This window comes from Melozone crissalis, unplaced genomic scaffold (assembly GCF_028551555.1).
Source record: "Melozone crissalis strain CALT ecotype California unplaced genomic scaffold, PUWL_Pcris_2 ptg000046l_1, whole genome shotgun sequence".
Classification (NCBI taxonomy): Eukaryota; Metazoa; Chordata; class Aves; order Passeriformes; family Passerellidae; genus Melozone; species Melozone crissalis.
The window spans coordinates 13,795,197-13,820,532 of NW_026535824.1; the positions used below are offsets into that span (position 1 = coordinate 13,795,197).

The following is a 25,336-nucleotide window of genomic DNA, read 5'->3' on the forward strand; positions in this document are numbered from 1 at the left end:
CTCAGCACTGATGGGATTAGCAGCGGGCAGGTGACAAGAAGGGCGGCAAGAACGGTGACGAGGGTGAGCAGGCGCAGACTGAACGGTGGGCTGACACAAGGGCCAGTGTTGAGTTGTTCTCTGTGTTGGGTGGTGGCAGTTCCAGTTGGAACGTGGGAAGTGACATCACACAGATCCCAAGATTCCAGGGTCAACAGAAGTGGTCACTGGGGATCCCTGAATGGTTGGGCTTGAAACGGACCCTGAAGATCATCTTGTTCCAAGCTGAGCAATCTTCCCCCAGACCTTGGGGGAGCCCTGTTCCCAAGGATGGGGCATGCACAGCCTCTGTGCCCAGCCTGGGCCAGTGCCTCGCTGTCCTCAGTGTAAAACAGCAGCTTCCTTAGATCCAGCTTCAATCAATCGGCAGTTGAAAGCCATCCCCCTTGCCCTGTCACCACAGGCCCTGTTGAACTCTCTGTCCCCTTCTTTCCTGTGGGACCCTCCCAGTCCTGCACAGCCACAGTGGGGCCTCCCAGTGTCTCCTCTTTTCAGACTGAGCATCCCCAGTCCCACTTGGACAGCAGTCAGTCAGATCAGGGGATGTCAAGGCTGAAGGGTAGCAAATAGCATCAGGAACTGAGAGATGGAAGTTTTAGACCCAGATTTGCCTCTAAATATACAAAATTAATAACAGTGGAGGGAAAGATGGTGGGACACTTGGTCTAACTGGTGAATTTTATTTTTTTCTTCTTTTCTGTCATGCTGATGGTTTTTCTGTTTGAAAGGAAGCTTGGCACAATGTCCACTGTCTTCTCCATTTGTGAAACACCAAGCAGAGTCTGGGCAGGCTGATGATGCAGAGCAAAACCTGCAAATATACTGGTGATCCTGAGTCTAGGGATGCAGCTAAACCCAGCCAAAAGTAATTTCTGGAAAGTCAAGCCTGGTTTACATTTTCTTGAGTTTGGCTATGCCAACTTAACCAGTCATTTATAAAAAAGCAAATAAAAAGCTCAAACCAAAACAGACAAAAACCCAAATAAACAAACCCATGCAAACCAATCAAACAAATAAAAAACCCCAAATAAAACCAAAGGGAATGAGGAGTTAGTGTTAGTTTTGAGGATATCACAGCAGGCAAATGGCTGCTTCCCACAGGATCACCATAAAAAGCCACATAAAACAGCTGCTCCAAAATATACCCAACAGGAGAAAAAATAAAAAGTGATACATGGCAACTTTGAGGGCAGCTCCACATTAAGGTGAAGGATGAGCAGTGGTTCAGACCCAGCATTCCCCACCCTCCAGGCTGCTGTTTGCTCCTGATGAAAGACCCTTGCAGGACTGTGGCCCCTCTCAGTGCAGTGTAAATCATCCCCACAGCTCTCAGCTGAGCCACTGGCATTTCCAGAGCAAGATCCAGGCACAATCCTGAGCATCTGTGGAAGATCCTGAGCATCTTCATGCCTGGAACCACAAAACAGCTCAGGCTCTCCCTGGACTGGGTTTTCAGGGGAGGTTTCCATATGCCTGTGGGATCGGTTCATCCCTCAACATATCTGACTTTATGTACAATGATGCATTTTAGTTCCTTCCTTGCTCCTGTGTGCCAGTGAGGAAGCATCCATGTGAATGGAGGATGTTTTGCACAGGAACATTTATTCCTGGATTGCCATTTTGCTTCACTGTCACTCAGCTGAACATGGTCCTTTTCTAAGAGGGACTTACAAGAAATGTGTAGGAATTTTGGCTCTGAGAGGAGCAGAAAGCACATTTTCTACACCCCATTCTCAGCAGATGCAGTTTCCTTGGCAGAACAGTGATTGCCATTCATCTTCCTGGGAAGATTGTTGGAGACATTCAGAGATCACAGGTTCAGCTGGCCTTTGGCTTTGTGTCCCTCATTTCACATGGCCAGTTTCAAGGGCCATTGAAAGAGGCTCATGTTTGCCTTGCTACCCAGAAGTGCTGTAGTTATTTCCAGGAGAAAACAAAAAATTGATTGTCCTCTGGTGTGGTAGAAATCCCACCACAATTGTGACTCTGTGAGCAAAGACAGCCTGTGCTTTTTGGGGCTGTAACAGCTGAGAGTGTGGCACAGCAGTTTTTATATTATTTTGAGAGTGCTGAAAACATTGTTCCCGAAACAATCTTTCTCTCCTGTCTTCTATCATAAACTGTGGAACAGAGAAAATGGAAAGGAGCAGAGGTTTGTTTAAATTGGCTGGGGTTTTTAAAATCTTAAAATAGTGTCAGCTTGATGCATGATCCTTTAGATATTGGATTAGTAGCACCTATTTCATCCCACCAGAGCGGTGGGATTGAAGACTTCCAACAACAGAAACACTAGATGTGCAAGAGCTCAGTTTTCCACCCCTCACACAAGTGTCTTGCTGTACTATTTTAAGCAGCTCAGCCAGATATATTAAAATATTGCTCCAAACAACAACAGAATGAAAATGTTCCACCAAATGGGGAAAAATAAGAAAAGTGGGCGGCAGCCCTTTCTGAAGAACTTGTGTTGATTTTGCAAAGTTGGATGCAAACAAGGTTTGCTGTATTTCTTTCCTAGAAAAATGTAGATATTTAATAGAAATCTGTGTCTGAGGCTGCTAAATTTGGTATGATTTTAGATCTGGGTGGAGCAGAACAGGTTCCAGAGAAGCTGTGCTTGTGTCCCCCTTGGAAGTGTTCAAGGCCAGGTTGGATGGGGCTTGGAGCAACCTGGTCTAGGGGAAGTGTCCTGAGTATGGTGAGTCCATGGAAAGAAACTTTTGGTTTTCCTCAGGTGATGCCCTTGCAAGGGGAGCTCACAAATACCCCATAGTTTGAAATGCTCTGAGCAGAACCCAGCTGTGCTTTCTCACAGGTGATGAGGGATTCTCACTTGTATTTTATGGGGGATTTTCAGAGGGCAGTGCAAGACTATCTGAGTGTGTTTGACAGGCAGAGAGGGCCAGTGTGGCAGCAGCTTAGTGCAATGGAGCTTTTCCTTCTGTGATCCTGTATAACCTGAGGCACTCTGGGGCTCTTGGACCCGGCAGCTGGGCAAGTTAATCATTGTAACAAGTGATAAATTAACCTGCTCCACTCTCCTTAGCATGGCTGTGATGAGCATTAAGTAAACCAGCGAGCCCTTGCCAAGGTGGGAGCTTGTTCTTAGCCAGGGAGCAGGGAGAAAACATTGCTTGGAGTAAATAAAACAACTCTGCTTCCCCAGGAAGAGGAAAAGAAGTAATTAAATATGTGAGTGCTGCATGGAATAATTTGCACAAGGATACATCTTGTCTGCTATGCAGGAATGTTCCCAATCAACTATGCTTCTCCTGACCTTTATTTTTCTGTATTTCTACCACATCATATAAGAGACTCTTGATTTAAAAAAACCAAAGCACCTTGTCTCTTGTCTCTTTCAGTGCCAAGAAAGGGAAACAAGTACACCAAATACCCCCAAAACCCCCAAATTCTCCCAGTTATCTCCCTGAATCCCAGATTCCCCTGAAACACAAGTAAAAAGTGAGGCTTTAGATGCCCTTGATGAATTTATTGATTTTTACCCCAATTTTCTCTGTTTTAAAGGGATGAAGATGAATAAAAAAAAAATTAGGGCCAAAACAAAAGAATAACCAGCCCAGTGTCTCCCCAACATGGATCACAGGGAATGTGGATCGCCAGGGCTCTGACCAATGTGGGTCCTCCCATGGGGGATGAAGCTGGAGCAGTGCATGAAGCTTCTCCTTCAGCTGAACCACTGCTCATCCTTCACCTTAATGTGGAGCTGCCCTCAAAGTTGCCATGTATCACTTTTTATTTTTCTCCTGTTGGGTATATTTTGGAGCAGCTGTTTTATGTGGCTTTTTATGGTGATCCTGTGGGAAGCAGCCATTTGCCTGCTGTGATATCCTCAAAACTAACACTAACTCCTCATTCCCTTTGGTTTTATTTGGGATTTTTTATTTTTTTGATTGGTTTGTGTGGGTTTGTTTATTTGGGTTTTTGTCTGTTTTGGTTTGAGCTTTTTATTTGCTTTTTTATAAATGACTGGTTAAGTTGGCATAGCCAAACTCAAGAAAATGTAAACCAGGCTTGACTTTCTGGAGCCAAAAGAAATTACTTTTGGCTGGGTTTAGCTGCATCCCTAGACTCAGGATCTTTTTTTCTCTTTGGAAAAGGAGGAAAACAGCTAAGGACTCATCTCTGCCTTCTCCTCCCAGTAGCTGCTTTTTCCCTTTTTCCAGGGAAAGGTGCCTGATAATGTGGCTGTCAAGGGACTGAACCTGCTCTAATGAGAGCTGTACAGCACATGACATTTCAGAAGTCCACCTTTTACTTAGAGAAATGGTCTGGATCCTGGAAGAGTTGATCAGAGCCCCACACTTCTCCAGACACTGGCTCTGAGACAAACAAAAGAAAACTTAGATCTATTCCAGCCATAGTTTTGGCAAAATCATAACTGCCCTCAGTACTTGAGGCAACTGTATAGAAAACCGGGCATTGTAAACATCTGCTTCCATTCAAAGCAAAGGTACTCTTTAGCATTATAAATGGAATTGATTTAATGATTTATAGATGGAGAGAGATACCATAGGAACTATTCTGTCCCCAGCCAAACCTCCTAAAAACAGAAGAAAATCTTTCAACCAGCATGAGGCTGTGCCACCATTCCAGTGAGTGGCCCACAGGAAAACAGTGAAATTGTGCAAGTGAGTGCTGACCTGACAGAAAGAATCACTTTCATCTTTGACATTGCTGACTGCTACAGCCACTCTTCAAACAAGGACATTTGAATCCAGCTGTCACGTTGCTTGTTCTCTTCACAGATTTTTGACTATTTTGTCCTGAGAATATCTGACAGCCACAGGAAAGTGAAGCAGAGGGCGCTGGACGTGCTGGCTGAAATCACAGGGGCCCTGAAAGATGCCCTGAACCCAGTGATCATTGGTTTGGTGGAGGGAATAATAAAGAACCTGAACTCAAAGGATCCCAGGGTTCGTGGGGCAGCTGTGAAAGCACTGGAAGAATCCATTGCTCATTTGGGTAAGGCTGAGCCCTGGCAGGGACTCTCCTCAGCTTCGTCTCTGTCTCTCCTGCACAAGAGAGCGCTGAGTGCCTTGACAGCTGCTCTTGTCTGTGGAACACTGCAGCTGACACCCACCAGAGGCTGTGCAGGTGCAGTCCTTGTGCACCATCCCCAACAGGCTGGAATGGGATCGGCATTTCCCAACAGTCCCAGGAGCCCTTGGCTCTGTGCTGCTTGTCTGAAGAGCAAGTCCTGGGCTACAGCTCTGCTACAGTTCAGAGGCAAAGGGGGTTTGGAGTTTGCTTGGGCCCTGTCTGACTTCCCAAATGAACAGCTTTGCTGTTGGCATGAAGGGACACTGACCCATCAGAGCTTCTGCAGAGCAGCCACCTGGGAGGCTCTACATTAGAGGCATTAGCTGCCTATTTTCCACTTTTCTTCTTTGTCTTCTGTTTTCAAAGGGGAACTGATGATTCACCAAGTTCATTTCTTTAGAACAAACAGGTATAAACCCAGCTCTCAATGATGCCTTGTTCTACATGTTGTTTTGCATGGGGCAAGATGGCCACAGCAATCAACTACATAGGCAAGGGCTGCTCTAAATTCCTTTGCCACACACATTTATGTCAGCTCTGAGAATGCTGACCTGGGGAAATATGCCCGAAAAAAGGAGTGTTGAAGAGGCAGGTCTTCAAGAGGAGCTTCCACTTTCTCCTCCCCAGCTGCTCTGTGAACTCAGGAACTGCCTGACTCAGTGCCTTTCTGTGACCCAAGTATGGGGCTCTTCCTTTTTGCTCTGGGATGCAAAACCTTTCACTGCTTCCATGTGACTGAACTCTTGAGGTCCCTGATGTGAAATGTTTTAACACAGCTCCTGCTGCAGCAGACAAGTTTGGATTTACAAATGTGAAAGGAGAGCTTTTCTTTTGGAATTTAAAACCCTGCCAAGCAGGCTAGAAGGAAAGAAGAAAAGGATTCAAAAATCCACAGAAATGTACTTAATTTTATAAAATGGGGTTGGCCCTGCCCTTTCCCTCCCCACTGTCCTTTCTCCTATGACCTGAGCAAAGTGAGCAGAAACGTGTGTTTCCCTTGTAGATAAAGTGTCACTGCTGAAAGAGTTCAGCTACCAATGGAATCACCTGAGTGGCCAAGCCCTGCTGGATGTCACCGAGCGTATCACAGGTATGGCCTCCCTTCTGAGCCAAGAGCTCTTCCCAGGGAGCATTTACAGGGAATGCCTGTGAGCAGACAGCAGAGCAGCTCCTCCAAACCAGGAGGTGCTGAGCGTGTCCCTGCTGCCCCATAGCCAAGGCAGGTGGGTTTGGCAGGTTTTCCCTGGCTGCTGCAGAGCTGGGCAGCATCTGAAATGGGGGCAGCGCTCGGCCTGGGGCTGAGCTCTCACTGGGGCATCTCAGAACCACCTCCAGCAAAGGGAGGGCTAAAAATGCCCCAGCTGGCTCCTCTCTGGGGAGCTCAGGGACATCTGTGATCTTTGAGGGGAAATGATGACAAATGCTGTCTCAGGGCATCAGTTTGTTTTGTCCTCACAGAATTCTTGTTGTTCTCTTGGAAAGTTTTGAGGCTGAACCGTGCAGAGCCTGGGGGTCACAGCTTAGGCCAGAACTCAACAGAGGTATCAGAGGCACAGGTTTAGTGCAAGGCAGCCTCTGGGGCACAGGGACAGAAGCAGAGTGCTGAGGCTCCCTGCCTGTGCTGCCAGAGTGGCCTTGGACTGAGCCTTTCAGGGTGTGCAAACAGTGTCTGCCTGGGTCAGCGCTGTGCAAAATGCTACAAATGCAGCTGATAATTGATTCCTCAGAGGAGCTTGCTGTGTCAGCAAAAGCCAAGGAATGGAAAAAGGATAATCTCAATATATAGCAGAGAAGATGATTGATAGCCTTGCTTTAACTGGGGCTAAATCCACCGCTAATTATGCCAACATCTTTAAATGCAAGGTTTAATACACTTTGTGTCTTCATTAGGAATCTCAAAAGGGCATGTTCAGCAATTGGGAATGTCAAAGGCCCTTTAAAGAGCATTTGAATAAAGTAGATCTCCAGCAATAGGGAATTTAGTTTAGCAGTTCTTTTTATCTCTTTTTGAAATAAAGGAATAAACCATAAATTAGGACTACTTTAGAAAAAGCACATGTTCTCTCTGAGATTTAGTAGGAACAGACAGCTGTTCCTCACGTTCAGTAGTCACCGATGTCTTTAATTATATTTAAACTCAAATGAATTCCCATCTTAAAATGGGTACCATACCCCTTCCTGCTTAGCAGAATTCGTTTTGGTTACTTGCAGGAGCTCCTTCAATGTTTCAATGTTGATGACTGCTGGTGGATTAACAGCATAGAGAAAATGAAGTCTCTTCCACCACAGAATATTAAATGGCTGCAAGATAACATTTTGTCTGATCAGAAAATAAGAATGGTCTCCAGAGCATTTCAGGTTTTTTCTCTCAGCCAAATCTGCCATGCAAGAAGCCTGTTGGTAGTAAATATTTGTCTGTGTTTGATACAGTTCAGTTCAGAAAATGAGCACAGATATTTCAGGGACAATGTGAGAAAACACTCGTATTTTGGTTACATTTCAGTCCCCTGTGTAGCATTTTTCTTTCTCCATGCCCCTATTTCAGTGAACATTATAAGAAAAAATGCCATTACCATTGGGAGGGGAAGTGCCATTAAAATGTGAAGATGCCCAAATGCCAGGGCAATGGGGTCTGGGTAATTATCAAAGACACCCTGAGGTTTGAAACAGCTCTTTGCTGGAAGCCCCAAAAGCATTCTGCCAAAGACACCAGCTGGTCACTGATGTTTCTCATCCAGCTGTCAGGCAGCAGCCATCTCTGGTGGGCTGGAGTTTTGAGGTGTGTTCTAACCCTGCCCTTTGCTGTGTGCCACTGAGCACAGGGAAGAGCCAGAACAGACATTTGGCACTTGGCATCAAAGTTACAAAAATGGAATCATCCCTTTTATTAGAAATCTCTCCATTTCCTCTCTATGGTGCATTTCCAAATCTTCAGTGTGGGTTTAGACAACTTCTTAATGGAAATCAAAGGCAATTGGACATTGCATTCATTGTTCATGCGGAGATTGTGAAATAATTTAGGAAAGGTAGGAAGTCTTCCACAGGGCCAAGGCTCTGGTTGGAGCAATTAGTGCTGAGGGGTTGGTGGTTCTGTTTCCAGGATGCTCAGCTGCTTTGCCCGTTTCTGGATCAAGGGGCTCTGGGTGCTATTTTGCTGCTCTTGGCCAGAGAGGCTGGCAAGAAGCAGAAGCAGCAGAGGCAGATCCTTGTTTGCAGTGAGGCTGGTGGGTAAGGAGCTGTGTCTCTGTCCTGGCAGTGCTTGTGCAGGGGGTTCGTGCCAGGAGCCCTGAAGTCGCCCAGCGCGACGCCCTGCCCGTGCTCTGGTCCTGCCTGGAGAACAAGGCGCTGCCTGTGCGGAGCGCCAACGTCCGCACCGTGGCCACCAAGCTCACCTCTGCCCTCTGCAAGGTGATGGGCACCCAGTTGAAGAAATGTGCTGCCAGCAAGCCTCCACATGTGCAGGAAAACCTCTCCAGAATGTTGGGCTGGTGAAGGCCAGATGTTCTCCAGAAGGCTGAGGAAGTGCTGAGTTGGACACCTCTGGATTTGCCTTTTCGGCTGTGCCAAAAATGATGAAATCCTAAGGAAGGGTGTGCATCTGGCCCCGCTCTCTCCATTGCCCTTCCTAGTCATGGCATGGGGGGCCTGGAGCAGCTCCAGATGGAGGACAAGGTGAAGGCAGTCATGGCTCAGCCTCACACAGAGGTGAGGGGGGAGCTGGGCCAATCCCTGCTGGGAGGAAGGGTCTTGTGGCAGCCCAGAGAGGCTGTGCACATTGCCAGGGAACAGCTGTGCCTGCATGTGCCCCTGCAATGAGCTGTGCTGCTGCCAGTGCCCCTGGAGCTGTAGGGCTGCTGAGCTGTGGGGCAGGCAGAGGAGCAGGAGGGTGCGTGTGCAGCTGAGCCATTCCTGGAGAGCACAGGGCTCTGGGCTCCCTGCTGTCCCAGGGCAGCCCAGAGGCCAGGCTGTGCCTGTGCCAGCTCTGGGCAAGTGGCTCAGGGTTGTGCCCCGGCCTGCCTCAGTGTCTGCCAGCAGGAGCATGTTTCCCTGTGCAGCTGTATAGACATTTCCAGGAAATGTGTCCCAGGAAATATGGAGCTTCAGCTGCTTTAGGTTTGCATGGTGGCCTCTGTTAAACTTTGGGTCTCCATTTTGCAGACCTGGCTGGTTACAGTCTTACCGAGAAGTTTTCTCAGACACTTCCCATGTTCCCTTACCCACAAAGTCCTCGCCTCCTGTCCAGAAGAGCTCTCTTTCCTCCAAGCTCAGGAAGAAGCTGCCGCCTGTATGGAGAGTGTTTGAAGAATAGGATTGATGCATTAGGCTTCATAGTTACAGCTGTACGTATGTTCTGATCTTTAGATGTAGTTATGAATTAATGTGTTTTGATTCTGTCTTTAAGTTTTGATGACATATTTTTAATTCTATATATTTTAGTTTGATGATGAAAAAAAGTAAGTAAAAAAACAAAATTGAAAAAACCAAAAGGAGAATGTGAGACCAGGACCTGCTAGCCTAGAGATTATAGGAGTGCAGCTCACTCAGTGTGCCAGCGTCTCACCACATCCTTTCCTCATTGGGCCTCTCCTCTTCCTCTTTGGCCATGGTTTCTTTGTGTCATTTGTGCTGCTGTTTTCAACTTGTCATTGTAAGAGGGCCACACATTTGGGGGACAATGGATCCAAAAGATCCTGTCTAGTCAAAGGTTTTCTACCTAGGTGTGTTCTGTGCTCACCAAAGGCCTGAGCAAAGAAACCAAGAGAAGTGTGCCCAAATCCCAAAGCTTTGCTCCTTTGCAATCTCCCACAGATCTGGCTCACAGGTGTCTTCAATCACAATTTCATTGGTAAGAAGAGGTCATGTATTTCACTGGGAAATGATGCACTGCTTTGGCAAAGTCACCTGTATGTATATTTACTGGGGACAGCAGTCCAGCTCTGTTCACTTTGCCCCTTGTTTGAAGAAGGATGAGTGCACTGGGAGGCCAATAACAAGTGACAAGGGTTCCTCAAATCTGCACTGCAGCCTGGGCGCCATTCAGCCCAGAGCTAGGGGATCATTTGTTCCCATGGACCAGTGCTTGCCAGTGGGATGAATTCCTGCACAGCTGGAAGAAGCAATTCTGGATTCAGCTCCAGCTGTTGGTGGGCTGCATGATCATTGACAATGCTGCCCATCCAGAAATTATTCTGCAGTTTCCTTTCATAGTCATTTGAAGCTTTGAAACTTCACATTTCAATTTGCTTTGCCTTAGGGAAAAACACTTCTGGGCCCAGTGCAAGCTGTAACCTTTTGACAGCAAAGTCCTCATGATTGCAAGCTTCTGATGTTACACAATGTCACCTGGCTGCCTGTGTTTGCTTAGCTCTGGGTCTAGTCCCGGCCTAGTAAAGCCCAGGCAGGGTGGCACGTTGCAGGGAAAACTGGTCCATGAGCTTATGGGGTTGCCATCAGCAGCAGAGTGAATGTGCCCTTTGGGGATTTCTCTGGAGGCAAAATTAGGGACCTACTCCATGCCACAATATTCTCTTAGATCTTTCTAAAATATCCTAGAAAAGGCTGTGAAACTTCACACCTCCTTGCACACCCACTTTTTGAAGAGGGGCATTTTTGTCCCTCCTCAAAGTCATTGCTCTTGCACATGAGAAACATGAACATCCACCAACAGGAATGATGCATGGTCCTGCTGCTGCTGCTGCTTCAGAGGACTGGGCAGTGCAGACCTGGGTGTTACCAATATGAGCACATAATCAGCATTTCATGCTCCTTCAAGCTGTCCAGATCTCAGGGCTTTTTTGTTTCAAAGCAGCCACTGCACCATCTCTAGGGAAGAACAGGAAATGGGAAACAGCAACTGCCAGCCTTGCAGGGGTGTGGGGGAAAACCTGAGGTTTCTGTATCAACAGATGAATGGGAAGAGTGTAATTGCCAAAGCAAACGCTTTGTTAGGATAGCAGGAGCAGTTCTTTACTGCATGCTTGCATGAAGATCATTTGGAATCTCCTTTTTGTATCTCATGCAGAAAAGGAGCTCTTAATAATAGCAAGCTACTTAAACCAGATTGGGATATATCTCTGTAGTGGTTCAGAATTAAGCAGACTGCCTGCTGTGTCACTACCAGCCCTGCTGAGCCTACGAGGGACTGTAGTGTATCCCATGCCTGTTTTGCCTCCAAGCAAAGCTGGGTTTTCCTTATTAGTGTGGAGTAAATATAAGAGTAATAAAATGGACAATTAAACTGGTCACTTTGGAGGATATGCTCATGCTTTTGCATGTCAGTCCTGTACCTCATGCTCCCAAGGCTTGTTATTCATCATAAAGTACTATAACAAAAAAACCTCAGCTCTCATGTTACGACTGAAAAAAATTGCACAAGATCATCAAGAATTCTGCTGTCAGGAACAAGACAAGAGCCTTCCAACATTCACCTGCAGCTGTCCTGGATTTCTGCAGCCCTTTGTGAAAAGCTGCTGCAGACAGAGTGTTTGGAGTTGGTTTGGGCCTTTATGAAAGATCTGTGGAGCAGTGTGCAGGGCTCTCCTGGCAGGAAACTGTTTGTCCAAGCCCAGGGACACGGTGCCGGCAGGAGCGGAGCGGCCCCGCTCCCAGCCCGAGTCTGTGAGCTGAGCCACGGCGGGGAGAAAAGGCAGCGAGGGGCTCCAGCCCAGCTGCTTCACTGCCCTGCCCGCTCCATGGAGCTCTGCCATGGGAGAAAGCCGACGCTGGACGAGCCCCCGAGCTTCCATCAGCTGCTGGAACTGCTCCGTGACAGCTCCTGTTCTGCCGAGAGAGACCCCGGCGCCTTCTTGTAACGCGTGTCATGGGGGGATTCTGTTTGTTAATAAACTGTTGGGGGTTTTCCACTTTCATCTATTAGTAATAATTTCCTATTGCTGGAAAGGGATTGTTGGAACACTTTAGAGGAGACGACTTATTGCACAATATCCTGTTTGAAGTTGTCTCAAACTGTGTGAGACAGATGGCTTCACACAGGAGCATCCCCAAGGCTGCTGAGGGGAAGGCACAGAGGAAGACAAACCCAGTATTTCTGAGGGAAACTCCTTGACACCAACCCAACCCGAGTTGTCAAACAGCAGACCTGATGTTTCGAGACATGGGCCACAGGGGAAACCTTTCAGTGTCTTTGGTCCAGGCTGGGTTATGCTCGAGGCAAAGGTGTGTCAGTGTGTTGGATAATACACTTTTCTTGACCTAGAGATGGGGAAACTGAGAGGTGTTTTAATAAGTTTTATTCCATTTTCAGTCTCATGAGAAGGGTGAGACAATACAGATGTTATAATTCAAGCCATCACAATCAGAAGCCAACTATTTCCTAATTATAATACATTATAAGCGTTTCTTGGTCTATCAGCCTTTTGCCATGCCACGTTGTAGATGCCTTAAAGCCAATTATTTAAAACTGCCCCTCGTGGGTCCCACTACAATGCATCTTTCATAGCTCTGTTTTTCCAAAATCTTATTTGCAAGGCCGTCTTTTGAAACTTTTTTTCCAGCTCCATTTTTCTCTCAACAATATCTGTCCTGTTCCATGGCATTTTTAAGTTAGCATTTCTTGTCTCAAGATTTATATACAGATTCCTACTTTGTGGGCCTTCTATTAGGCTCTAAAAACTTTCTACAAATCCATTTCCCACATCATTGCACTTGGCTCCTTCTCTCCTCATTGTGCCTGGCAAGCACAGGAGTCCAGAGCTCCTGCAGAACCCATCACAGCACTCAGTGGGAGCAAACTTGTGTCCAGTCCTCACCTGGAGCTGTGGTGCCCAGCATTCCACCACACTCGAATGAGGAACTGTTCCTGCTCTTCCAGAAGGAGCTAAGGAGCTTTGGCCTTCAGATCAATTGTCTGCAGGCTCCTGCAGTGCCTGGTGCTGCTCCCTTGCCAGAGGCACCCCAGGCCAGGGGGGCACATCTGGGCTGCTGTGTCTGGCTCTGGGGCTCCCTGTTCTGGGCAGTGAGGAGGAGCTGCAGAGGCTCTGCAGGACTGACAGGATGGGCTTTGGGGCTGGCAGGAGAAGCTGAGGGACCTGGGCTGCTGGAGCTCCTGAAGAGGAGGCCCAGGGCTCATCCTGTGACTGCTCCAAGGGTGCTTTCAGAGAATGCCAGAATCAGCAAGGGTGGAACAGGCCATAGAGATCATCAAGTCCAACCTGTGCCCTGACACCGCCTTGTCTCCCCTGAGCCTCCTCTTCGCCAGGATAAACAACCCCAGCTCTCTCAGCCACTCCCCACAGCTCTTGTGTTCCAGATCCCCCCCCAGCCTTGTTGCCCTTCTCTGGACATGCTCCAGCCCCTCCATGTCCTTCCTAAATTGGGGGCCCAGAACTGGACACAGCACTTGAGGTGCTGCCCAAGTAGTGCTGAGCGCAGGGGAAGAATCCCTGCCCTGCTCCTGCTGGCCACACCATTCCTGAGCCAGGCCAGGAGCCATTGGCCTTCTTGGCCACCCGGGCACACTGCTGGCTCATGTCCAGCCTGCTGTCCATCAGTCTCTGCAGGTCCCTTTGTGCCTGGCTGCTCTCCAGCCCCTCTGGCACCTTGCTGAGGGTGGGAGGCAGGGAGGGAACGGGTCCAGATCCAGTCCTTCCTGAAATGTGATGTTTGCGGGCACTGCCAGTTCCCAGTTCTTGGTATTTCCCTATTCTGGCACAGCCCAAGTGCAGCAATTTGCTGGCAAAGAAAGTCAAAACCAAGCAAAGACCTGGTACCTACAGCAACCCGATCTCATGTTTGCTGACACCGCCAGTTCCCAGATCGGGAATGTCTCAGATGCCTGCACAGCCTAATTCCAGCAGTTTGCTGGCACTGCAAAATTAGCATCTGGAAATTTCTCAGTGCCAGCAAAACCGAAATGCAGCAATTTTCTGGCAAAGAAAGCCAGAACCCAGCAGCTTCCCAGTGCTGCCACCAGCACCACCCAGGTCTGGTGTTTGCTGCGCAAGTGCCCAGATCTAGAAATTTCTCAGTGCTGGCACAGTCAAGTCCAGCAATTTGCTGGCACAGAAAGCCAAAATCCGGCAGTCTCCTGATGCCAGTACAGGTGCCCAGATCTGGTGTTTGCTGCCACTGCCAGTGCTCAGATCTGGATATTTCCCTGTTCTGGCAGAGCCAAGTCCAGCAATTTTCTGGTAAAGAAAGCCACAATCTGGCAATTCCCTGCTACCGTCATTGGCAATGCCAAGATCCGGTGTTTGCTGGCACCACCAGTGCCCAGATGCGGGAATTTCCCAGTGCCAGCACAGCCCAAGTCCAGGAATTTTCTGGCAAAGAAAGCCAAAACCTTGCAAATACCTGGTACCTACAGCAACCCAATCTTGTGTTTGCTGACACCACAAGTGCCCAGATACAGAATTTTTCAGGTTCCTGCACAGCATAATTCCAGCAATATGCTGGCACTGAAAGTTAACATCTGGCAATTTCCTGGTGCTGGCACATTCCCCACCCAGATCTGGTGTGCGCTGGCACTACCAGTGCCCACATCTGGCAATTTCCCTCTTCTGGCACCGCCCATGTCCAGAATTTGCTGGCAAAGAAAGCTAAAACCTGGCAATTTCCCCTTGCCAGCACTGCCCAATCTGGAGTTTGCTGGCAGCAGGATCCCAAGAAAGAAGGAAGGAAAGAAGAAAAGAAAAGAGGAAGGCATCCAGATCCAGTCCTGCCTGGAGCCTGGTGCCTGAAATGGGCTGTTTGCTGGCACTGCCAGTGCCCAGATCTGGAAATTTTCCTATTCTGGCACAGCCCAAGTGCAGCAATTTGCTGGCACAGAAATCCAAAGCCCGTGGCAGCTTCCTGCTACTGGGTCTGGCACCGCCCACATCTTGTGTTTGCTGCACCAGAACCCAGATTTGGAAATTTCCTGGTGCCAGCAGAGCCCAAATCTGGCAGATTTCTGTTGCTGGCAATGACACCACCCAGATCTGGTGTTTGCTGGCAGTGCCGGCGCCCAGATCTGAAAACTTCCTGGTGCTGGCACAGCCCAAGTCCAGTGATTTGCTGGCACAGAAAGCCAAAGTTTGGAAATGTGCAGGTTCTGGCTCCAGCACCATCCAACTCTGGTGTTTGCTGGAACCGCCAGTGCCCAGATTTGGAAAATTCCTGATGCCTTCACAGTCCAGGTCTAGCAATTGTTTTTTAGCTAGCTGGGGCAGAGAAGTTCCTCGGGCTGTGACTTTCCTTTTTCTTGGAAGTGTTTAAACCTGCTCTGGACTGAAAACCCAGGAAAACACCTGCAGCTCACACCTGTGGCCCCCTGAGCTCTGGGACGCTGCATTCCAGAACCAGAGGGACTTAGAAGAGACCGAGTGACCCAACTACAACCCACAACAAGGACTTTCTGAATGTGACATCTCTTCAGCACTGTCAGAGGTTTGATTTAATATTATTCATTTTTCATGCTTGTGAATACTTTACTTGTTAAATAAACTGGGGTTTTTTCACTTTTCTCAAGGGAAGTCTTTCCCTGAACTAGTAGGGGGAGGGGACGCTTGAACTTGCTTTCTAGATGGTCCCCTTTTGGAGATTTCCTCCCAAAATTTGCCCTAAACCAGCACTAACAGTCACAATGAAAACTTCACCAGTGGCATAATTTCCTGGTGGCAAATCTTGCGACAGAAGCTTGACCTTGTTCTCCATGAGAGATTCTTGGGAAGAGCAGACAGGAGAAGATTCCTGTAAAACTGAAACAGCTTTCCAGAAGTGAAATGAAAATGAAAGAAACAATCCAAGATGTTTTCCCCTATTTATTTCTATGCTCCCCTTTTCCATGCTGCATCCCAGTAATTCCAGATGTACCTCACCTCTAAGATCAGTGACTGAGGGATTTTTAGGCGTTCTAAAATACCATGAGCCACACACAGTTTTCCTTCTCCTCTTTTTACTGGAAAGCAACACTGGACATGTAAGTGCAGTGCTGGGCTCAGGTAGGAATCCTACCCCAAGGGAAGGTGGCCCGACAGTGTTTGACCCTCAGCAAGGACAATGCACAGCAGCAAGCGAGGGGATCGCTGTGCCAGTGCGCAGGAGTCAGGGCTCTGCATCCGGGCTCAAGGCTGCAAAGTTCCCGTGTTTGGGCAGACGGAGGGGCTGTCCCCGGGGCGCGCGGGGCTCGAACGTGGGGCTCGTGGGGCGAGCGGGGAACGGACACGGGGACGAACGGCCCCGGTGCCTCAGTTGCAGCGGCGGCAGCGGCGGCAGCAGCGGCAGCAGCAGCAAAAGCGTCGGCAGCAAAAAGAGCACAGACCCTAAACACTGCTTCTCATTCTCATTCTCATTCTCATTCTCATTCTCATTCTCATTCTCATTCTCATTCTCATTCTCACTCTCATTCTCATTCTTCTCTCTCTCTCCCGCTGTCGGGCGCCCTTCTCTCGGGGTCCCTTGCCCGGCGTCCCTCTCCTCTCCCCGCCTCCCTGTCCCCTGCCGGGCCGGGCCATGCTCCCGGCCCGCCCCCGGCCCCGGGCGGGGCTGCCCCGTGCCCGGCCCCGGCCGTCCCGCCGCGGTCTCGCCTCCGCTTGGCTCTGGCCGTACTGGCGGTGGCGCTGCTGGGCGGGCATCAGTGCCTGGTGCGGGGGCGGCATCGCCGCCCTTCGGCTCCGCCTGGCCCGAGCCCGGCCCCGGATCCGAGGCAGGCTCCGGTCCCGACCGCGGCCCCGGCCCCGGCTCCTCCCGGGGCCCGCGGAGGACACAGGCGGCGCGGCCGCTCCCGCCGCTTCCGCTGCGGCTTCCCCGGCCCGAGCTCCGTCGCTCGGCAGCGCGGCCGCCAGCCCCGAGCCTCCCGTGCCGCGTTCCCGGGAGCGAACGCCTGGGCATGGCCGGCCCGGGGCGCTTGAGAGGCGCTCGGGGGTCGTTGCTGGCCCCGGGCCGAGCGCTGACCGCCGCGTCCCGTCCGCAGGGCAGACTCAGCAGGGCCTGCAGGAGCAGTACAGGCTGGGTTCGCTGCTGGGGCGCGGCGGCTTCGGCAGCGTCTTCGCGGCCACGCGGCTCTCGGACGGCGCCCCGGTGAGCGGCGGACGAGGGGAGGGGGCGGAGGAGGAGGAGGAGGAGGGCAGAGAATGGGGCTGGGCAGGGAAGGCGGTGAGCTGAGCCCTCTGCTCCCCTTGACTTGCAGGTGGCCATCAAAAGGGTGCCACGGAACCGCGTCCTGCACTGGGGCAAGCTGGTGAGTGAGCAGGGCCAGCGGCAGCAGCCGGACCGTGCCGGGCGGGAATGAGCCGAGGCCCGGCACGGTGGGAGCCGCCAGGGCGCCCCGAGGGAGAGCGGGCGTGGGGCCAGCGCAGGGCGCAGAGCATCCCGGGCTGGCTGAGGGCTTCACGAGCCCCGGCACGGCATCGGCTCCACTGACGGCATTGTGCTCCTCCCGCAGCCTGACGGCACCAGCGCACCCCTGGAGATTGTGCTGCTGGCCAAGGTGTCCACTGGCTTCCCCGGTGTGGTCCAGCTGCTGGAGTGGCTTGAGCTCCCCAAGGACATCTTGATGGTGCTGGAGCGGCCAGAGCGGTGTCAGGACCTGCATCGTTTCATTCGGGCACGGCGGTTCCTGCCCGAGGAGGAGGCACAGGAGCTGTTCCGCCAGGTGCTGGAGGCCGTGCGGCACTGCACCAGCTGCGGGGTCCTGCACCGTGACATCAAACCAGGGAACATCCTGGTTGATCTGGCCACCGGGCAGGCCAAATTGATTGACTTTGGCTGTGGCACCTACCTGCAGGACACAGCCTACACGCACTTTGCAGGTGAGCCCACGCAGGGCTCCTGGGCCCAGCATCTCATGACCCAACATCTCCCAGCCCAAGCTGACTGTGGCAGCAGGGATTCTCTCTTTTGCGGCCCTTCATGTCACTGAGTCTTCAGCGAGTTTCTTTTGAAACTCAGGGCTGAGTGGGTAGCCATCTTCCAGCCCTGCTGGCAGCCTTTGCCCCCCACTCTGCCCAGAACTGGTGCTGGGGCAGCCAGCCCAACAAAAATACCCGTGGGTGGGGGTAGCAGAGAGGGAGAACCAGAACCTGTGCCCAGCCGGTTTGGTGTGCAGGTGAGAAAGGGCTTGGACTGCTCCACTCACCTGGTCTGTTGGGGTTCATAATGGTTTTTGGGGCAATGCAGGCCGGGAGGATGAGAGCATGGTTTTTCCCAGCACTGGGTGGGTTCTTCCTTGTTATGGTCAGGCCTTGCCAGGGCTTCCACTGCCCTCTTGAAACACCAGTGGCTTCTTTTCCAACCCCAAGTCTGTACACAAGTCCCAGGTGCTGGTGAGAGGGCAATGCTCACCCTGTTTGCCACTGGGGCAGCCCCCACATGCCTAGGGATGCTGGGGCCAGGCTCTGGGAACAGCCTCATCCCCCTGATGAACTCCATCTGTATTCCATAGGAACACGGTCATACAGCCCCCCGGAATGGACCCACTTTGGCTGGTACTATGGCAAGCCAGCTACCATCTGGTCCCTGGGCATCCTGCTGCACCAGATGGTCTGTGGGGAGCACCCTTTCAGGAGGTGCCAGAACATCAGCTGGGACCATCAGCTCTCGCTGCCAGAACGGCTCTCTCAAGGTGGATCCTCATCTCTGGGCACGGGGGGAATCCCAGTGCTGGGAGACAGCAGCAGGCTCGTGGGCATCCTGCACTGGCAGCTGCTGAGGAGGTGGCAAATGTCCTGCTCTCCTCCAAAACAGGGAATGGATGGGAAAGTTTAGGCCCAGCTTTGAGCACATCCAGCATGGCCTGTGCATGGGAATGGTGGGGCAAAGCCAATAGGAGCCTTCTCCAACTAAGTGGTGGTTTCTGGTTTCTCTGCCCAGAGTGCCAAGATCTGATCAGGCGGTGTTTATCCATGCTGGACTTGGAAAGGCCCTCATTAGAAGAGCTGTTCTGTCATCCTTGGATGCAGGATATTCATCTGCCCTAGAAGAAGGGAGAGAGCCACAGGCATACTTTGATCCAGGGCCCTGGTAAGTTCCAGCTCCACACATGCCTTGGCAATGAGAAGCAAAGGAACCCAGCCCTTTTTGTGCTGCCAGTGTCACTGCACCGGGGTCATGGGATGGGAACACGCAGCCCTTGTGCTGGGGCTGAGCTGCTCTGCCCAGCACTGGTGGCCGCCATCCAAGCTGGTTTTGCTTGTCCTGGTTTCCTGACAGCTGGGGCCCTGGGCAGAGCCCTGAGAGCCTGGTCTGCCCCCAGGGAAGGAGAAGGAGCCCCTGGAGAAGCTGTACCGGGTGGGGCTGCTGCTGGAGAGAGTGAGGAGGACACCAAGGATGACAAGCTCTTCCTCAGCCTGGCCAGCTGAAGATGATGGACTTTGATTCTGGCACCTTCTTCAAAGCCAGGCTCCACAGTGAATTTGCAGATGAGTCCACATGCAGGGGGATGCTCTCAGATTTGGGCATTGCCCAGCCTGGCTGGGAACCAAAGGTTTCCCCTTTGCTGGGGCAGATGCAACTCATTCTTCAGTGGCTGCCCAGCTGCTTTTGGCAGGGCTGGGGCATGGGCTGGGGTGGGTATGAAATGGGAGTGGGCTCCTGGCCCTCTCAAAAGCCCCCAGCACCCACCGTGCCCCGGGCTGGGGCTGGGGCTGGGGCAGCCAGGCCAACACAAACAAACCCCTATGGTGGGAGCAGAGGTGGGACTCCAGAACCTGAGCACAGCTGCTTTGCTGTGCAGGCAAGGAAGGGCTTGGGCTGCTTCACTGCCCTTGTTTGCTTTGGGGTCACTGTGATTTTTGGCGGCAGTGCAGGGGGGAAGAGAGAAAGTGTGGGCTTCCCTCACCCATGGCTGGGTTTTTCCCTGGCATGTGGGGGTTGGGCCTTCCTCAAGGCCCTGACACAGATAAGAGTTTTTACCGTTTTTCTTGTTTTCCCTTTTTGCATCTAATATCTTTTCAAGAATGTGTTGTTTATTTTTCCAGAGGAAGCATTCAAGGTGGTCCAGTGTGGATGGGGAAGAGCTTGGGAGCAGCTGTGGTGTGGATGGGCCATGCCCTTGGAGAAGGCTGAGGCCGTGGTTTGGGAGCAGCTTTTCTTGCAGCCGTGGCTGGTGTGAGGTGGGTCCCTGTGTGCTTGGCAGGGTGGGATCAGAGCTTTTGGGAGCTGGCAGCGAGCACAGGAGCATCCTGCTCTGGGCAGCTGCTGAGGGCTGGATGTGCCGTGGCTGGCTGCAGGCTGGGCACATGTCCTGCCCTCCTGCTCTGTGCCTTTGGCAGCAGGGATGGGCAGCTCTGGGCACAGCTCTGGGCACAGCCAGCATGGCCTGGGCACCGCAGGCCTTGGCACAAGGGCACAGGAGCCCTCAGCTGACGGGCACTTTCTGCTTTCTCTCCTTGCAGCCGGGCTCTGCGGGTGCTGAGGCTGCTCTGGGCTCTGCCAGGGCTCTGCTGGGCTCAGCCCTGGGCCCAGCTGGGCTGGCTCTGCCCTCACATTGCTCTGACAGCTCTGCATCAGACGAGCCCGTTGCGAGCACAGTGCCTGAGCTTTCTGCTTTGGCAGGTGAGTGAGACTCTGCTGCAGGCCCAGAGATTGCAGCTGGGGACACACATCCAACTGGCAAGGACCCAAACTCTCCACAGTCCCAGCTGAATGCCTGGATCTGCACAGGGTGTTTTGTCTGTCCCATTCTTCCTTCTTGATTGGCTGGAATTGTGCAATTGCACTTTCTTCCTCCTCTAGAAGTGCCACAAGTGGGCCAAAGCTGGCAAGTGGGCCGTGCTCCTGAGGCAGTGCAGTCTGGAGCTGGTGGATGGAGAATTGCCCTTCTGCACTTCCAAACCAGAGCAAAAAGCCGTAAGTGGGACTTTGTGTCTCTAAGAAATCCCTGACAGTTTCAAAGGGAATGTGCAGCTCATTCCCAGGCTGAGAAGGAAGGTCATCTTCTGAAGGATTTGGGGTTTGACAGAGTTTCCATTCCCAGTCCTGCTTGGAGCTGGAAGGGCACAAAGCAATTTCTTCTTGCTTCGAGCACAATTTCAAATACAAATTTCAAATGTTTGGAAACAAAGCCCAAAATCTTTTAAAAGGCTGCTGAGGTCAGTAAAATGGATGCATGCCATCAGCACATTTACAATGTAAATACCTGAGTTCTCTTTTTAAAAAGATCATTTACCTCTTAATGCAAAGAATTTAACTTTGCCTTTATGTTTTGTTTTTTCACTAACTCCTGGATTTTATTCCTATCTTTTACAATTTACCTATTTTTTTTCCTTTTTCCTTTTTTTTCCTTTCAATAGAAAACATGTCCTATCAAAGGAATGTCCTTTGCTCCTGATTCCCGTGTGGAGCAGCTCCCTTCCTGCTGGCTGAGCTGCTCAGGCAGAGCCCGGCAGCTCCTGGCCCTGCAGGGCTGAGGCTTTTCCCCGTTGCTGGGCACAGACTGATGGAGCAGCACTTCTGAACACGGGCACACAGAGGGATCAGCAGCAGCTGCCTTTGGCCACCTGAGGCTCCAAGGCCCAAACTCTGAGCAGCCAGGGCTGGAAGAGACTGGCAGGATCTGATCCCTGACTCTGGGCTGGGGCTGCACAAATGACCCCACAGCAACAGCAGCAGCAGCAGCAGCAGATAGAGCTGACTTTGAGCACAGCCCCTGCCCCTCTTCCCTCCCGTGTGCAGCGGTGTCAGAGCAGCCTGAGGCACCTGGGAGCCCCCAGTGCCAGCAGGGACTGGAGATGGCAGCCCTGGGCTCCTGGAGGCTGTGCAGGAAACGGAGCTGGGCACTCCCTGTCTATGGGGAGCTTCCAGATGGAAAAGGCTGCTGTGCCCAGGCAGCTCCAAGGGCACAGAAAGGAGGCTCTGGAGCACTGGATCTGTGCCAGTGCCACAGTCCTGGGCAGCAGCCAGCGAGCCCTGGGGAAACAGAGGGCACAGCAAGAGGGACAGAACCAGGCAAGGGCAGAGACTGGAGAGAGCCAGGCCTGGGAGCAGGAACAGCTGCTCCATTGCACTCTTGGAGAAAGCTCTTGGCTGGTTCAAAGCGCTGAAAGGCGTGTAGGGCAGAGAGGAGGCCACAGCAAACAATGCTCCTGTTTGCACAGCCTCCCCTCTCCATGTCCCAGAAGGAATTGCATGGACTGTGTTCTTCTCTCTGATTTGTCTTGTTCAGCATGAGCAGCTCAGCACCAGGAGCTGAAGGAGCTGAAGCCTCAGGCCACAGGAGCTGGGCAAGAGGGAACTTTTGGAGCCAAGTAATGCTGCTAAAATAGCCCCAGCTCAATGCAATGGATAGAATCATGGAATCACAGAATCCTTTTTGTTGGAAAAGCCCTCTGAGCTCACCCAGTGCAGCCGCTCACCGGGCAGTGCCAAGCCCAGCACTAAAACACATCCCTGAAGTGCCAAGGCCTGGACACCAGCCCTGAGTGAGGCCTGGACAGCGTGCCCTGAGCCAAAGGTGGCCTCTGGATGAACCTTCCAAGCAAAGGTTATCTTTGTATCTGCTCCCTGATGAAATATGCATGGTCATTAGCCCTGTAATAGATGTAGCCACTCATTAGTGAAACATGTATTGACCTTTGTGTATTTAGAAGCCAGACAAGGCCATGAAATCTGACATCTGGCCTTGTTTGGGGCTGAAGGATCAATGTCACCTCCCTTGGTTCCTCCTCGAGCTCTGGCCAGGCTTTGGGAGGGACCCAAGAGGAGGATGAAAGCAGATGTTGCCACACTAGCAGTGCTGTCAGTTTGTTCGTTCAGCACTGTCAGAGCTGGGCCCTCTCCCAGCGGGGTTGGAGCCTCACCTGGGGCTGGAGACACCTGCAGGAATTCCCAGTGCCCCGGAGTGGCTCTGCAGCCCTTGGCTGTGACAGCTTGCCCAGCTGCTGTGTGGGTCTGGGGGATGGTAAAGGCTGAGGGTAAATGCTGCTGGATCTTTCTTAATCACTGCAGGCAATCTTTGGTGAGGATGGTTGGGTGCATTGCTGAGCTGCTCCTTTTGTGATTCTTTGCTGCTCTGAACTGCAGGAAATGACACTGATTCCTTCAGTTGGAGTCTGTGCCTTTGGTGCTGACCCTGCCCACTGGTAAAACAAAACTGGCACAGTCTGGCCAGATCCCAACAAAATGTCACTTGTTCAATATTAATGTGAGGAATCAGTGCCATCAGAAATTCCCAGCTGGGAAGCCCTTCCCTGGAGTTCTCTGGCTCTGGAGTGGGCTGAGGTCAGAGCCCTGTGGGAGCAGTGGGGCAGTCGGGTAAAAGAGGTTGAACCCCTGGATGTCTTCAAATGCATCCAAAAATTGCACATGAAAAAGGAAAAGACCTTGTGGATTTGGGCAGACGAGGGTGAATTTGTTGAGAGTACATAGGAAACAGCACCTTCAGAAGGAACAATGATTGTTGGAATGCTCCCACATGGAGCAACAGAAGAAGGTTTTAATCTTATGCTCAGATGGACTTGAGCAAGTGAAATATCAATATAATAAATAACTATATACAGATTTATAGTATGATAAGACCTTAATATATGTTTATATATTTATATATATGGCTATATCTACATATCTATATCTATATTTCTATATCAATATGTACATATAAAACAATAATAATGTGAAATAGTTCTGACAATGCTAATTTGGTAGCTTTGGCTGCTCAGGGATGTAACACTAAATACCCTACAGAAGAGGACTGGCCATGACCTTAAAGTCAGTGGTCAACTTTGTGAGATTGTATACAATGGAAAAAGGAGGAAGGGAGGAAATTGGTGATTTTTACAGGGTGTGCTGATACTGTGATGCAGAGTGCTTTGTCTGTTGCTGTGAAAAATACTGTGATTTTGCCTGCAGGGTTTTTCATGTACCAGACAATCCACAAGCTGCCGGATTGGTTGCATGGGTGAAGGGGTTGTTAAAAGAGCAGTTGAAAAAATGAGGAGATGGGAACCATGGAGAACCCATCTGCCAGATGTGCTCCATGCCCTTCACAATGGCCCACGGGGGAAATGGAAACCCCCTGGCTGTGCACGGCTGCCCCCAATTTGCAAATCCAACCATTGGCAGTGAGACTTGGGCTGCCTGGGAAATTGTTCTGGCTGTGATGGCCCCTGGCAGGGCCAGCCCAGAGGCTGCAGGGCTGGGCCTTCATGCATTGGAATTAATGAGGATAAATTCAAAGCAAATGAGAGCTATCAGTACTGAAACAGGAATTCAGATTCCTCCAGGACACTTTGCTTTGGTAACTGCTCCCTTGGAGCTTGGCCGTTCAAAGTGTTCCTGTCATGGCAGGAGGAATTGATGCAGAATATCCAGGAGAAATTACAGTAATTGTGTTAAAGAATAGTGACCAGGATTGGATTATTCAACCCCATGACAGGGTAGCACGATTATCGATATTGCAGTTTTAAGAACAATTGTGAAAAAAGGAGATCCAGCTCCAGTCACCACCATTTGTGGAGATAAAGGGTTTGGATCCAGCAGCCCTAATAATGGAGCCAGAGTGTTGGTCCAGAGGCCAAATGGCCCTCCCGAGGCAGCTGAAGGAGCAGCTCCTAGGAAAGACAACTCTGAGTCCTGAACCCTGGGCAGGAACAATGGGAATGTGTCCCTGCAGCCAAGGATTCTGTGTGAGAACAAGGAGATCTGCCAGGATATTGTTTTACACATCCTGCCAAACCAGATCTCCCTGTTTGCCCCAAGGGACCCTTTGGGAAATGCTCTGATCCATGGGGCTCCCTGTGAAGGCTGCTGTGACACTGAGGGACTTGCACAGGAATTCCATCCAGGAGCCTGGATGCCCCTCAGGGACTGGGACCCAGCCCCTTCCAGCCAGAGGGGAAAGGGCCCCCCAAGCCTTGTTAGCCACAGACAGCATGGGAAAGCTGAACAGCAAAGGGCCTGGGGGCATTATTCTGGAATTAAAAAGGTGCCAGCTCCATGCACAACAGAATTCTTGTTCCTAACTCGAATGAGATTGAGAAAAAAGAATGAAGAATGGTTTCACTAAAGTACTACTGAAGTCTGTAAGGTATACCTTGATAGTCAGCCAGAATCTTTGTCTGCCACAAACACCTCTAGTGTTTCACCAAGAGGTCAGTCATCAAAATGTAATGATGGCTTATGATGGATTGCTGAGCTTCTTTTGTAATTCTTTGCTAATGATGATGTGCTTTGTTGAGCTTATCCTTTTGTAAATCTTTGCATCTGTGGATGATATAAATGACACAATTCCTTCAGTTGGTGTCTGTGTCTTTGGTCGTGACCCTGCCCACTGGTGAAACAGGGCTCCCTCTTGCCTGTGTTCCCT

General features: G+C 50.9%; 1 protein-coding gene across 1 annotated transcript in view; it reads left to right on the forward strand.

Annotated features, from left to right (window-relative positions):
- Positions 1-18,591, forward strand: part of LOC128943498 (serine/threonine-protein kinase pim-1-like) — a gene marked incomplete at its 3' end in the record, with an annotated part of 36,760 nt that extends 18,169 nt beyond the window's left edge. Inside the window, exons 2-5 of the mRNA XM_054286424.1 lie at positions 17,014-17,115; positions 17,225-17,254; positions 17,504-17,846; positions 18,479-18,591. Of these exons, the coding sequence (XP_054142399.1) occupies positions 17,014-17,115; positions 17,225-17,254; positions 17,504-17,846; positions 18,479-18,591 (588 nt within the window). The remainder of the gene's footprint in view (positions 1-17,013; positions 17,116-17,224; positions 17,255-17,503; positions 17,847-18,478) is intronic.
- Positions 18,592-25,336: the final 6,745 nt, after the last annotated feature.